The 13,466-nt window shown below is 48.1% G+C and overlaps 1 protein-coding gene across 1 annotated transcript in view; it reads left to right on the top strand.

Annotated features, from left to right (window-relative positions):
• SLC30A2 (solute carrier family 30 member 2) overlaps positions 1-13,466 on the top strand; it is a 94,558-nt gene that overhangs the window by 40,335 nt on the left and 40,757 nt on the right. The window contains exon 5 of the mRNA XM_069622803.1: positions 13,191-13,374. Within this exon, the coding sequence (XP_069478904.1) occupies positions 13,191-13,374 (184 nt within the window). The remainder of the gene's footprint in view (positions 1-13,190; positions 13,375-13,466) is intronic.

Below are 13,466 nucleotides of genomic sequence, written 5' to 3'. Positions count from 1 at the left end.
TTTTCTGGGTCCGGTGGGGGGTGCAGAGTTGAATAGACATCTGTGCGTGATGGAAAGATACTTGAAGATCATGCGCTCTCTGTTTGGGAACCAGTGGGCATTTTTCCTGGTGGTGGACATATGTTCGCGTCTTGGCATGTGAGGGCCGCACAGATGGCATTGTTCTGCATTACCTAAAGCTTTGCAATGTTCTGGGATGAGGTGCAAGGAAATGGGGCATTGCATTAGTTCATTCTTGATCCTGTAATAGCACGAGCAATAGTGAGACAGCTTTCCTGGGAGAGGAAGTACCTGGCTGAATTAATCCATTTAGTAATGTGTGACAAGGACGAGGCAATGGTGTTCACTTGGCACGTGAGTGAAGTGTGCTGTCAGGGTACACACCAAGGGTTTTTACTGATGACGAGACAGGAATTTGGATGCCATCAATGCAGAAGGATGTGTATTGGGGATTAAGATCCTATATCCTGGCTGGTGGGCCCGCCCAGGATGAGCTATGTCTTTTCGTCATGACTGAGGTGGTGAGTAGCCATCTAGGCCTGAATAGTGGCATAGACCTTGTTTAGAGCTAAGGTGTCTTCGATATAGTTGCCAGACAAGTTTGTGTAGGAGATGCTGATTTGAGTCCAGTAAATCAGAGGGGTCTGGTGAAGATGTTGCAAAGGGTTAGGGATCCACAAGACCCTTGAGGGACTCTGAAGGTTATGGGGGTGGTGGGGCACTGTGGTGCTCTACAAACACTCTCTTGGATCTCTCTTGGAGGAATGAAGCCACCTAGCCAGTGGCTTGAGGCAAGAAATGTGCTGTGGCAGTGAGGTGTATGCGGAGGATCTGATGGTTGACCAGATCGAAAGCAGCGGAGGCATCCAAGAGAAGGTGCACGGCAGATTTCCCCTGATCGCTGATCTCATTAAGCTGTTCATTAGAACAATTAGGGCAGATTCCGTGCCATGGCCAGGTCGGAAGCTGGACTGTCGAACACCTAAGATGTGGTAGGTTTTCAGAAATTGTTGGATCTGTGTGTGTGTGTATATGTGTATATATATATATATATATATATATATATATATATATATATATATATATATATCTCTGTGCACGATTTATAAGAGGAAGGGGACAGTGGTGATGGGCCGGTAGTTGTTGGGGGCTGCTGGATTGAGTGAGGGCTTTGTAATCAAAGGGACAACCCAGGCTTCTTTGTGATTAGCTGTGACAAGGCCACAGGAGAACGAGGCATTAATGCATTTAGTGATGAAAGGGGATCAGTTCATCGGCATAGTCCTCAATAATGAATGCGGGGCAGATGTCTCCTTTGCACCAAGAGTGTTTTAAGCCCTTTAGGATGAAGGCTGCTTCAGTCTTGGAGATGGGGGCTAAAGTAAAAAGTGGGGGTAGGTTGGACTCGTGAGTGGTCACTGGGCGGTGGGTGGACGTGGGATTTGAGAAGGGATAGCTTGAGGACTTTTGTCTGTACTATCTCAATCTTCTCGAGCATGGCTGTTTGGAGTTGGGCAACCATGCCTCGTCTTTGACTGACGGGTCGGGGGGATGCTGTGGTTTCTAGTTACCTCATGATTGTGAAAATCTCTCTGGTTTTGGATTTAGTACTGGCAATTATGTGATTGTAAATGGTAGATTTGGCTGCAATGACAGCTTGTCTATAGTGTTTGGCTGCTGCAGCAAACGGTATTTTCATGGGGTATGTTGCTGTTTTTTTATCTTTTAAAAGTTTTTTTTTTTTTTTTTTTTTCTTTCTTCCAACTGGCTTCGGCCAGGCGTTAGTGTTGCAGAGCTCCATGAGTTCAGCTGTGAACGAGTGTTTGGCTGTTAGATTTTCTAGGGGCTAGCGGGGCTTCTGCGTCCACAGCTGAGGTGATGGTTCTTGTGTAAAGGTCATTGGAGAGCAGGTGTTGAGATTGGAGTGCTTGCAGCAGGGGGGGGGCATGCTCTCCTTAGTGAGATTACGAGAGCTACGTGTCGTGGCTTGGGTCATGGAGGGACGAGCGCGAGTGGTGTGCTCAAGGGGCGATGTGGTCATTGGAGTATATGGTGGTCCGATCAGGGCTAGGCTGATGGTTGGCATGATATAAAGAGCTTTGTGAAGCGGTGGTTGGCCTGGGAATCTTGCAGTGCTCTGGTTGGCATGCTTGCTAGTCGGGCAGGCTGCTAGAAGATAATTGGTGGTACTTGCCACTGGCTCCACTTCGGTGGGGCTGGTTTTTACAGGGTACACTATTTGCTGCAGGGACGGGGCATGATCAAAAGGCGCTTTGGGCACAGTATGGACATGGGCACATGGTGCTCTAGGTGCAATTGCGGTAATGGAGGGGGCAGCACACATGCTGCTCTAGGTGCTACGTGTGGGGTGTTGCAGGCTTCTAACATTGACTTGGTCCAGTTCTGTAAGCACATCCGATTGGGTCGAACTGGAAACCTTTAGCTGGCACATCTGAGTCATGGGGTTCTATACTGTACGGATGGATTTCTGCAGAGGCGTGGGGGGGCAAGTAGGGGGTGGGCAGCAGGATTGCATTATTGCAAGATAGGCAAACATAGTTGCGGGCAACAGGTACAAGTGTGCTAACTACGTGTGAAGGTAGTTTCGGTTTACCTTCATACCTTGAGATGTTGGTTTGGACGGACAGATCAGGCAGGGCTTCGGGTGTGGTGGGTTGCAGATGAGAGCAATGTTGGCCTTAAGTACTGGCCTTGATTGTAGGCCAGCTTCACCATCCAGCTCAGTGGGGCTGCTTCCTCTTTAATGGTTGTTGACCAATCAGGTTGGGCTATGCTCAGCAGAGCATCCTGGATGTCCAGGTTTCTTGTTGTGGTGGCAGCCATCTTTGCAGTTGCAGCCTCATGGCAGTGGAATCATGGGTCCTGGTGGCAGAGGGAGGCAGGTGGGCCTCTGGGGGGGGGGGCACACGGGGCATACTGAATGAACAGAATACATGTATAACTCATTCAAATGTGTAGTTGCGCAGGACAATGCTTGCAGAGTTAAGACTTTGCTCTTGACGGCAGTGTAAGGGAGCAATGGGAAGAGATTGGATTCATGGCGAGGGCTGCAAGTATATTCAATGTAGTGTTTTATGAAATAGCTGGCATTCCTTAAGGCTTCAGTGTAGTTGGGAATTCACGCTTGAGCAATTCCAAAGATGTGATTTTTGTGAAGGACTATTAAGAAGCACCCTAGGCCTGCTTGAACCCTTTGATTGGTCTCGAGCGGAATAGTCTAGTGGCTTTGTTTCTCATTGGTCCATGGCATTTCCCTCGTGTTGATATTTCTTCTGACTCCAACATGGGTGAACTAATCTGTGCAAATAATATTTTGGTTTGCAACCCTCTTTTCATATTAGCCATTTTTTCCTTGTCTCGATCCCAGAATCCAAAGAGGTGAAAAAAACGGAACAGGGTAGACTTATGGCCATGGGGAACTGGGTTCTGGCCATAGTCAAGCCACATTGGTTGTTTAGGTCCTTGACTTCAGATTCTCCTCGTTTTTATTCTCGCTATGGGGACATGGGTCACAGATAAAACGCTCCGCTCCAACACGGGGCAGGCTGGCACATAGCAAGTTTGAAATGTGGTGGTTTGAACTCTGGCCTTAAATTAGATAAGTGCACCCATTATTTTAGCTCTTAGAAGTGGGATGAAAGGGTCATAAAGTGATGTGTATATCATCCTTATTATGACCGCTAGAGAATTGAATGTGTTGAGTGTAATTGAAGTCCATGAAATCTTACATTCTGTACGCGAGGTGTAAATCTGCAATTTATAAATGGAATACCTAGGCACGTATAGGACAACCGCCTATTACTGCTGGTGGACCTGACCAGCTACAGAGACCCCAGAGCCTCCAGGTTATCTCTCCCCTTGGGACCCTGTTTGAACTCCTCGTTGATTGCACCAAGTAGAATCATGGATAGCTCGGCCCCCATTGCTTGCCTCCACCCAAAAGGCCAGCCTGCGTTTCACGGCAGGGATACCTGACCTCTAAAGTACTATTCCAAATTGGTTCCTGGTACCACGTGTAATTGCAGCATTTAGAAATCCCCTTTCTTGGCGCAGGTTTCTTTTCTTGCAAATGCCGATTGAACACCTCCAGGTGTTTACTTTTCCTGACATCTAAAGCCGGTCCTGCTGAAATCCTGGGAGAAAGAACCCACGGGAAAAGGGGGGGGGAGGGCAAATAACACCAATGTAAACGACTTGGTGCTGTGTGTAAAATCAAAACGCATTTTAGCAACATAGAAATGAACGCAATTGTTTTATATCAGATCTGTGACAGTGAGTGAAGCCTGCAACCCTTTTGAGCACATGTTATGATAGGTTCTTTATAACGTGCTTAAAACCCAGAGGTTTCTAAGCGCAGAGCATGGGATCGAACCTGTGTTGCTCCGTGTCATCTTGTTTCCAAGTCGAGCACGCTGCTGCTGAGCTATCCTCCTGGGACATAATGCACACTGGCCTTTCTGCTTATTTCCTTTATATTCCCACTCTACCTGTAAGTGGTGTCACACCACGAGTCATGTATTCACCTTTTGAGTGAGTTCTTCAGCAGCCGCCAGCTGCTTGCTGCCCCTCTCTTCCCAGCATGCATTTCGTTTACAGCATCCTGAGGTGCAAGGACTGTAGAATGGCCATTTGGCCCCCTATGACCCCCCAGTCCACCCTCGGCAGAGGGACCCCATCCGATGGGCTCAGTCTTATCACTGGCTGGTCCCGTCTTTCCCTTTCACCACCCACCTGCATCCCTGTTCAATCTTCCTCTTAGTCCTCTTTCCTCGACCTTTGTTTGCGTTCTGATAAATGTAAGTGGTGCCGCTCCTTGGCGACATTTTTTTTTATTTGACTAGTGTATCTGTAGATATTTTATTTGAACTCTTTGTTGGTTATTATATAGTAGTTTATTTGAATCACCTCTCGGATATCGGCATTCTGGCATTAATCCATTAGCCATTTCCGTGCCAGGCTCTGACTAATTGACCAGTTTATTTATTTGGGCTTTTTTTTGTAGCTGTTCCTTTGTGCTCTGTTCTCCCGCTTCAGATTGGCTTCACTGCTCCCTTTCTTCCTACCGCGTTCAATATTTCCACTCCTAGTCCTGTGCCATGTCCATGTTTTTCCATATTGCTTAGACTCTTTTTGATGCTGTGATGTCTTGGGAGTGTTGATGCAAACCTGCTGCCACCAGCATTGCAGAACCTCACAGCAAGACTGGGGATTCACCCCATCTGGTATTTATGTCCAAGTGTCCTAACGTCTGTGCTTGGACCTAAAGAAGCTCATTGATGTTTGGCCAATCAAGATGGTTTGCAATTTTCTGAACTCCAGGTCTTTTCGTACTTTTGCAATTAGCACATCCACAAACTGTCTGCCGCAGACGCGAATTGTTGTGGCGAATCTGGCCAATTCGTCCCTTCTCCCCAGAGGGGAGCTGCTGAGGCTAGGCAGGTGAGCCCGCTCCACAAGACCCTCCCTAGGACTGTGGGCAGGTGGAACCTTGGGAACAAGGACTCCCAGTCTCAGAATACATTGGGCCTCATTCCGACCCAGGCGGTAAGGGGTTTACGGCAGCGTAAACAGCGCCGACCCTTACCGCCTGATTCCGAGGTCCCTTAGCGCCATGGAGGATTTAACACCTGCTTTTAGCAGGTGTTAAAATCCATGGCGCTAAGGGACCTTGTTGTTAATTACGCCACCGTAATTTACGGTGGCGTAATTAACGCCTTCCCCACTCCCATTATGCCCTATGGGGCAAAAATGGGAATGGGGAAGGGTAAATGGGGATTGGGGACTTACCGCCCCGCCAACCCCGCCTGGGTCGGAATGAGGCCCATTGTCTGCCTACATGGGACTTTGAAAACATTTTTTTCTCCTGTTTTGACTACACCAACCAGTGGCATGCCTTCCATCTCTTTGGCTCCAGGCAATGCTGGATTTCATCTGAGGACCACAGACCAAGAAGGGCGATGACCAACCTAAACCCAGGAGGAACTGTAAATGGATAAGACTCCTACGCAGAGGTGAGCCTCTGGAGAGGAGACGACCTGGAGGGATGGAGCCACGTTCGACCGCAGAGCCTGCGGTAGCATGGAGGGTGAACAAAACACTAGCTGGGTGCCGGGAGGCTGGCGTCCTGTCCAACCGATAAGCCAAGGTTAGGGGAAGAGGCGGAGCCGGTAAACCCTATTTACTCCACCACAGATGTGCCATGGTGGGCCTGGGGCCCCATAACCGATGCCGAGACCACATCTCTGGGGAGAGCCCGGATCCCCAAGCTCTACGCCAGAGGGACATTAGCTGCAGAGACCAGCAGCAACAGGGAAGTGAACGTTCCCACAGACTACCACTGAGAGGACAAACACTTTAAATCAAGGCTAGGAAAGCCGACACGGTTGCAGGGACTAGAGAAACCTGAGTTGAAATAGTTAAAAACCCTTTGCATAGGGGTTTTCATTTACCAACACCCTTGTCCTTCTGGTTTGCCACAATGCCCATTTCTCGCAAATTCACACCATTGAGGTTTCCTTCCATCACTGTATACTGGAGCAGACTTTTAATGGATTTCCCCAAAATCATGTATTTCTGAACTCTCCTATTTCCCTAAAATATGCAGAGTTTTCCTGATTTGGTTTCATAGACAAATATGCAGACATATTTGCCTGTTTGTATTTATTTGAAGAACCTGGGTGTCCATTTTTATCATAAATGACTTACAATAGCACATTTACAGATGGCAGAGGCATTCTGCCTGTACAGTTTTACAAAGATGAGATGGCAAGTGGTACGCCATTTTATGAGGTGTCATCAAAGTGGAACATAGACCGGAGACAAAACCAGACCAGCAGTAAAAGAATATATTAATAATGGGTGACTTACAAAGGTATTCACAGAATGGGCAAGTGCTTCTAACTAAAGAGTGGTATCGAAATGTACATAATTAATTACATTAAGCGTGACTGGCGGGAGTGCTGGGGTCCGGTAGGCAGGATGGAGGAGAGGACCAGGGTGCTCCGTCTTTTGCAAGCTTGAGAAGTTTAAGCAGAGCTTTGAAGAGATCCATCTTGCATTGAGACGATGGGGATCTGTTGCAAGATGGCTGGGATGAAGTGGGGGGGGGGGAGAAAAAGATTTCAGTATCCTCATCAAAGGGGTTGATGGTAAAACCAAGGAACGACCGGTCTTCATAGGGCAGAGGGTGAAGAACCGAGGTCCAAGGACTGATCCTTTGGGGACACTGACAGGGGGGTGGCATGGAGGGCTGAGGTTTGTGAGTGCTAGGATATTTGGAAGGATCTAACTTCCAGGTAGGAGACGATTCAGGTGATGGCAGATTTGCAAAATCCAAGGTCCTGGAGAGCTAGAAGTAGAGGGGAGAGGTTGAGAGTGTTGAAAGCAGTAGAAAGATACAAGAATGTTGAGCGTCAGAGAAAGTTGGAAACATCATGAGTGCAGTTAGTTAACCCCTAGCCCAGTCCTGGAGTGCTAGGATCCTGACTGTTTTTCACAATACCCCTCATTAATATTTATGAGGAAAAATGTGCATACATTTACAAACATTGTATGCAAATTTATCTCATGGCTATTAATGAGGGTTATCCTGAAAACCTGACATGGATCTGGCCCTCGAGTTGGACAAATCTGCCCTTGCCGATATTGTTTTTTTAATTTTATTTTTCACCATATTTTTTGTTGCATGTGAGCATCATTTTGGCTTGTTTATTTTCGAGCAAACATGTTTTTTTCAACCTTTTTAACAATTCTAACCATTTCTTTAAGTGATATAATAAATCGAGGCAGGGGTTAACAAATGATTAAACAATAGGTTTGCATGGACTAAATTGTAAATAGCCGAGGACCCTTCATTCCCCTATGTAACTGGGAGAGTGGCCTAACAGACGTGCTTTAGTTTTCATACCTGCATGACCACATTTGTAAAAAAAATTGTAGTTACATAAAAAACTATCTATCAACCTGGGTCAGTGCAAGCTCCAATCTAGCATGACCAGTATTGCCACTCCTCTTTTCATTGACTTTTAGCTCCAGAGCAATTTTCAAACTCTACTGGGACTCAGCCCTGGAGAACTTGGACCCCCTTGTTTAAGCTAATCGAACATTGTTTTTTATATTTTGCAATTGTGATGGGGTCGGGATCATGACCTTGTCAGGGGAAAGCGGGGACCCCTCCCGACCAATGGAGGCTGCCCTACACGGGTGTATGCCAGAGCCAATCCTTCCCCAGACGGGGAGTGAAGGTGTCTGTTGGGGTTCCAGTCCCTGACTGCCTTTAGTGTGCATTGTAGATGACTGCTGAGACCGATGTCCCTTCCACTATCCCAGTCAAGTCAGTCTCTTATCTGGCCAGAGTTCTCTCTTGTCTTTTTCAATACAGTTGCTTCCAAAATGCCTATGGACCCAACCAAGAAAACCCAGACAGGAGCCAGGGGAATTAAATCCACAACAAAAATGGTATGGACTGGACCAAAATTGGATGAGGCACGCAACACCCAACCTACTGAGCACAAGCCCAGATGTACTCCAGGCAAATGGTGGAACGCTACAAAATTAACTGAAAGAAAGGAAGAAATGCATGAGACCAGGAGAGACTCCTCTGCAAACCAAATTGGAAACCAAGCTCATCAGTTACTGTTAAAGGGGTTAACTAGCACCACCTAGCGTTCTCCTGAGACTACCACATAAATGGCCAGTCTAATAAATGTCCTTCACATCAGTGTGCCCCGAGGCTTCCGGGCGTAAACAAATAATAAAAATGAAGTAGGCCACAAGGAACCTGAGCAACCCGAGCACGTGGCTGCTACCCTGCAAATGGCGATTATAAATGTTGGGCAGCATATGTGACCAGGGGTGGCAATGGGAGCTGGGAGGAGTGCTGGAAGGTGGCATGGCTGGGCACCAGCACCAAGGAGTTTGAAAGGTGTTAGGGGGGAGAGCAGATGATGTGGTGGTGGATCAAGAGACCAGGAGGAGGGTGGAGTGTTGATGAGATGGTGGCAGTGTTCCGCAAGAGTACTGGTAAGCAATTGTGTATAGAGGGGTACCAATTGAGCAGTGTAGTGAGGGGCATGTAAAATGTGAGTGAAGGAAAGGTGAGGGACCAGGAGATGTCTGTAGGGTGGATTTGGATACGGTGCGAGAGTGAGTGAGTGAGTGAGTGACTGGAGAGTGTTGATGGGAGAGTGTGGGAGAGAATGGAAGGTGATGGGAGGAGTTGTGGGGAGGGAAAAGGAGGAGGGAGGTAGAAGGGAGAGACCGGTAGAAAGTTTAAGATCAGGAGACTGGAGTAGATTGGTTATTGAGGGTGAGGGGTGAGGGGGAAAGGGGTGCAGGTAGAGGGAGGTGGAGTGTGAGGGGAACCGAGGAGGGGAACCGAGAAGGAGAGAAGATGGAGGGGGAAGGAGAGAAGTGATGCATGAAATAAGAGGTAGAGGGATACTAGGAAGATTGTGGAGTGACTGGAATGGAGTCAAGAGAGAGATGGGGTCTAAGAGTGAGAAGGGGAGAGACTGCAAGAAAACATTGGAAGGCCAACAAACCAGAGGCTTCCCTTAAATTCCTGGAGGGAGATGGACAGAAAAGGCTGTAGCCTTTAGGTTTCCCTGTCGAGATTAGACAGACTAGGGTAGCAGGGGTTAACTTTCTTCAGAGTTTGGGGTGGGTTGAAAAACACTGTCTCTTGCGGTCACCCTCTCAACTCCTTGTCAACCAGGTGCCTGAATCCCAGGCACCTTTAAAGCGGTGGCCATTACCACCTGCAAACTATCTTGACCCAGGCGCACTTGCTAATGCATAAACAACCGGATCAGTACTCGCACTTGTGCACAAGCCCGATTGAGAAAACACTGATCTAAATCTACAATACCGCAATATTCCTTTTTAAATCTTTCCCAACTGGTCCTATTGAATGCATCCTCTGCCAGTAGACCTTTCCTAACCCTGCATAACCTTTCTTGTGAAACCATAGGCACCCTCCATACCCGTGTGTAGGCCAAAGTTCACTAAAAGGAACATCCATAAATATACAATTGAATCCAGAATGGGCCATGATACAAAGCCGGCCCCTTGACGACACCTTGCTCAGCCCCTACACCAAGCCACTCTAATAATTAGTATGAGGCAAGAAGAACAAAAAAGAGGAGGTACCGTGCACACGCTATGTGTCGAATGTAGAGACCCAGCAAATGGAAATTATAACCACTTTTTATCCATCTGAAATTGGGTCTTATGTATGTAAGGATAACTGGATCCAGTAGAGTTACTTGCGCACAATTGCACGCAAATGATTTGGTGTTAGATGTTGCTCTAAATCCAGTGTTGACTATCCTCGCCAGTACATTGGACGCACACTTCTTTTCCCTTACTCTTCTCCCTGCTCCCTCCTTCTCCCTTCTCTTCTATCTATATGTCCAAGCAGCACAATCTCTGTGTGCTGCCAGTTTCACCACCCAGTAGATTTCCATTCTTCTGTGCAATGTGCTCCCTGTAGACTCCTAGTTTATTCCCATATTGACAATTTGAACACACTCCCATATTGATAGTCCCGGATTTATCAACGCAGGTGCACCCTCAGATTCACAATTCCAGTTTAATCGCAGCGGGGTAATCCAGGGAACCCAGTGCTCTTCTCAAGAAACCCACAGCTGATCCTTCTTGTCCAGCTCACTATCGCCCAATTTCCATTACTCCCTTTCTTGGCAAACTCCTGGAAAAGTTGGCCATCTCTCAGCTTAACCTTCATTCTAATTCTGTTGGTTGTCTCCATGACCACCAGTCTGGCTTCAGAGCTACCAGAAGAACAAACTGCTCTCCTGAACATCCATGAAGATCTGGTCTCCAACCTTGACTCTAACATTCCCTCTGTCCTCATCCTCCTCGATCTCTCTTCTGCCTTCGACACGGTCAACCATACCATCCTGCTCAACTGTCTCTGTGAAAACCTTGGTATCACTGAGCAGACTCTGGCCTGGCTGACCTCTTTCCTATCAGATCGACCCTCCCAGGTCCAACTTGGGTCTTTCCTTTCATCTATCTTTCTCTTTACCTGTGGTGTTCCCCAGGGGTCTAACCTCTCGCCCTGGCTTTTCAACCAATACCTGGCAACTCTCGCCCACTGCAATGCCACTTTCTGCTCAGATTTCCAGTGCTACGCTGATGACACTCAACTCATTTTCAGGCTGCCCTCTGCCATCTCCTCTCCCTCTCTCATCTTTAACTGCCTAACTGCCATTCAGGATTGGTGTGCCGCCAATGATCTTTGTCTGAATGCCAGCAAGACGGAAATCCTGCTCATCGACACGCCTTCACCATCCTTTCCCCTCACTCTCTGGCTGGCCTCCCTTGGCCCTCCTCTTACCCCCACCTGCGAGGCTAAGAACCTCAGGGTCATCTTTGACTCCACCCTTTTCTTCTCCGCCCACATCTCTGAGGTCTATAAAAAGTCAAATTTCTGACTGCACCTCCTCAGAGGTCCTTCCCCCAGAAGCTCATGGTATCCCAAGCTCTGGTTCTCTCTAGCTTGGACTATTGTAACAGCCTCTTTCTAAATCTACCTGCCTCTACTCTCCGCCCTCTGCAACTAATCCAGAACAGGACTGCAAGACTTGTCCTTGGCCTCAAGCCCTGGGATAATATCTCTCCAGCTCTGAAATCTCTCCATTGGCTCCCAGTGGATGCAAGAATTAAATTCAAAACCCTCTGCATTGTCCAGAAGGCTTTCTGGGGCTTGGGTCCAAAATACCTTCAGCTATCCCTCTGCAAATACCTCCCCTCTCGAGGTCTTCACTCCTCTACCTCCAACTCCCTCAGGGTCAGTCGTTTTTCAAAGAAACTAACAAGCTGGGGGTAGATCTGTCTTCGGCTGGGGCCTCCCTCTGGAACAGCCTCCCTGCCACTCTAAAACTTGAGGAGAACCATCTCCGGTTCCGATAGCACCTCGAGACCTTCCTCTTTTCTTCTGCCTTCGCTCCCCCCTCTCCCCTGCTGATCTGTTCTCTTTTGGCACCGTGCACCTGGCCACCCTCGGTCCTCCGGGCCCAGGTACCTGCTCACCCTGCCACCCTCCCACACTGCCTCCGGGCCACCCCTTGCACTGGGGTCTGTATCTGTACCCATACAGCCCCCCTTTTTCTTCCTGCACTTATCAGACCTACCCTGTCTCCTACCTAGCACTTGCAAATTGCTGGCTGCACTAAAACTGTTTGTTGTCTTTATTATTTATTTATTGTTTTCTTTCTCCTCTGCTTTGCACTTTCTGCTCCCCCCCCCTTCCATGCACTTTTCCCCTCCCCCTCTCCCATGCAATTGCGTGTTCTCAATGTCACTGGGCCTAGTAAGATCGCTGTTTCTCTCCCCTGTTCCCCTCCCTTGCCTTGTCGCGCTCTGAAACACTTGTGTACGAGCGCGATAGAAATAAAATATCAATATCGATATATTCCCAGTTTGAAAATACCCATAGGATCCCAGTTTGAATGATCCCAATATACTGCATTGATCTCCAAGATCATGGGCCGCAGCCTATCGGCAGAGAAACTGCTTGTGCAGAGCTGAACCGGCACCAAACCGATCTCTACTCTGCATAGTTAATGACCAGCTGTGTGATTAGACTTCAGGCCGATTGCGCCAAGACAAGACTTTCCAATTACCCGGCAGATTGGGGCAACGGGGAGAAAGTACCTACTATTCCATGAACTGACCAGCTTTGTGATCTGTATCCAAAAATGCACTTGCTCTGGACATTGTATAATGACACTGCTGTCACCCCATGTACCAGGGCCGAGCTATGAATGAGCGCAATCTAGGTATATTAGATTGGGGGGTGGAGGGGAATCACCAATAAGTTAGTCTGTAACAGTGAGTAACTAAGAATGGCTCCCTGAGCAGACAATTTGTGTAATATTCATGTAGAGCACATGCTTTACCTGAGCACGTTGCATGTGCTAGTTACACAGTGCATGTATGTCAATCCCAGCAGACCCTGGAATAGTCAGTTTCATGCAATACTCTGCAGGGTTCCGCGTCAATTGTACGCTGCTTGCCTGGCCACATGCCTAACTGCAGTGCTCGGCTTGAATTGGTAGAATTCTTTCCTGCTCAAGTGGTTGGATCTTGGGGTTCTCTATTGTTGGAGGGGTCTTTTTCACCACCTGCTGTTTTCTCTCCTGTAGAATGGGATTCATCCTGCACCAAACAGGGCACGGACACAGTCATGGCGGATCGCATGCGCACTCTCACGAAGCCAGTCCTGGCAAGGAGCAAAATACCAGCGTGAGAGCAGCTTTTATCCATGTGGTGGGGGACCTGGTGCAGAGTGTCGGGGTCCTGGTGGCCGCCTACGTCATCTACTTCAAGGTACAGGATAGCTCCTTTGGGAGCCCAAGCAGTAGTTTACAGGGTGTTCCGTTATCGGCTTCTGGCGGGGGAAGTGAGGTGGTGGAAGATTT

This window comes from Ambystoma mexicanum, chromosome 11 (assembly GCF_040938575.1).
Source record: "Ambystoma mexicanum isolate Mex_15411 chromosome 11, UKY_AmexF1_1, whole genome shotgun sequence".
Classification (NCBI taxonomy): Eukaryota; Metazoa; Chordata; class Amphibia; order Caudata; family Ambystomatidae; genus Ambystoma; species Ambystoma mexicanum.
This window is presented reverse-complemented; position numbering and strand designations above follow the sequence as displayed.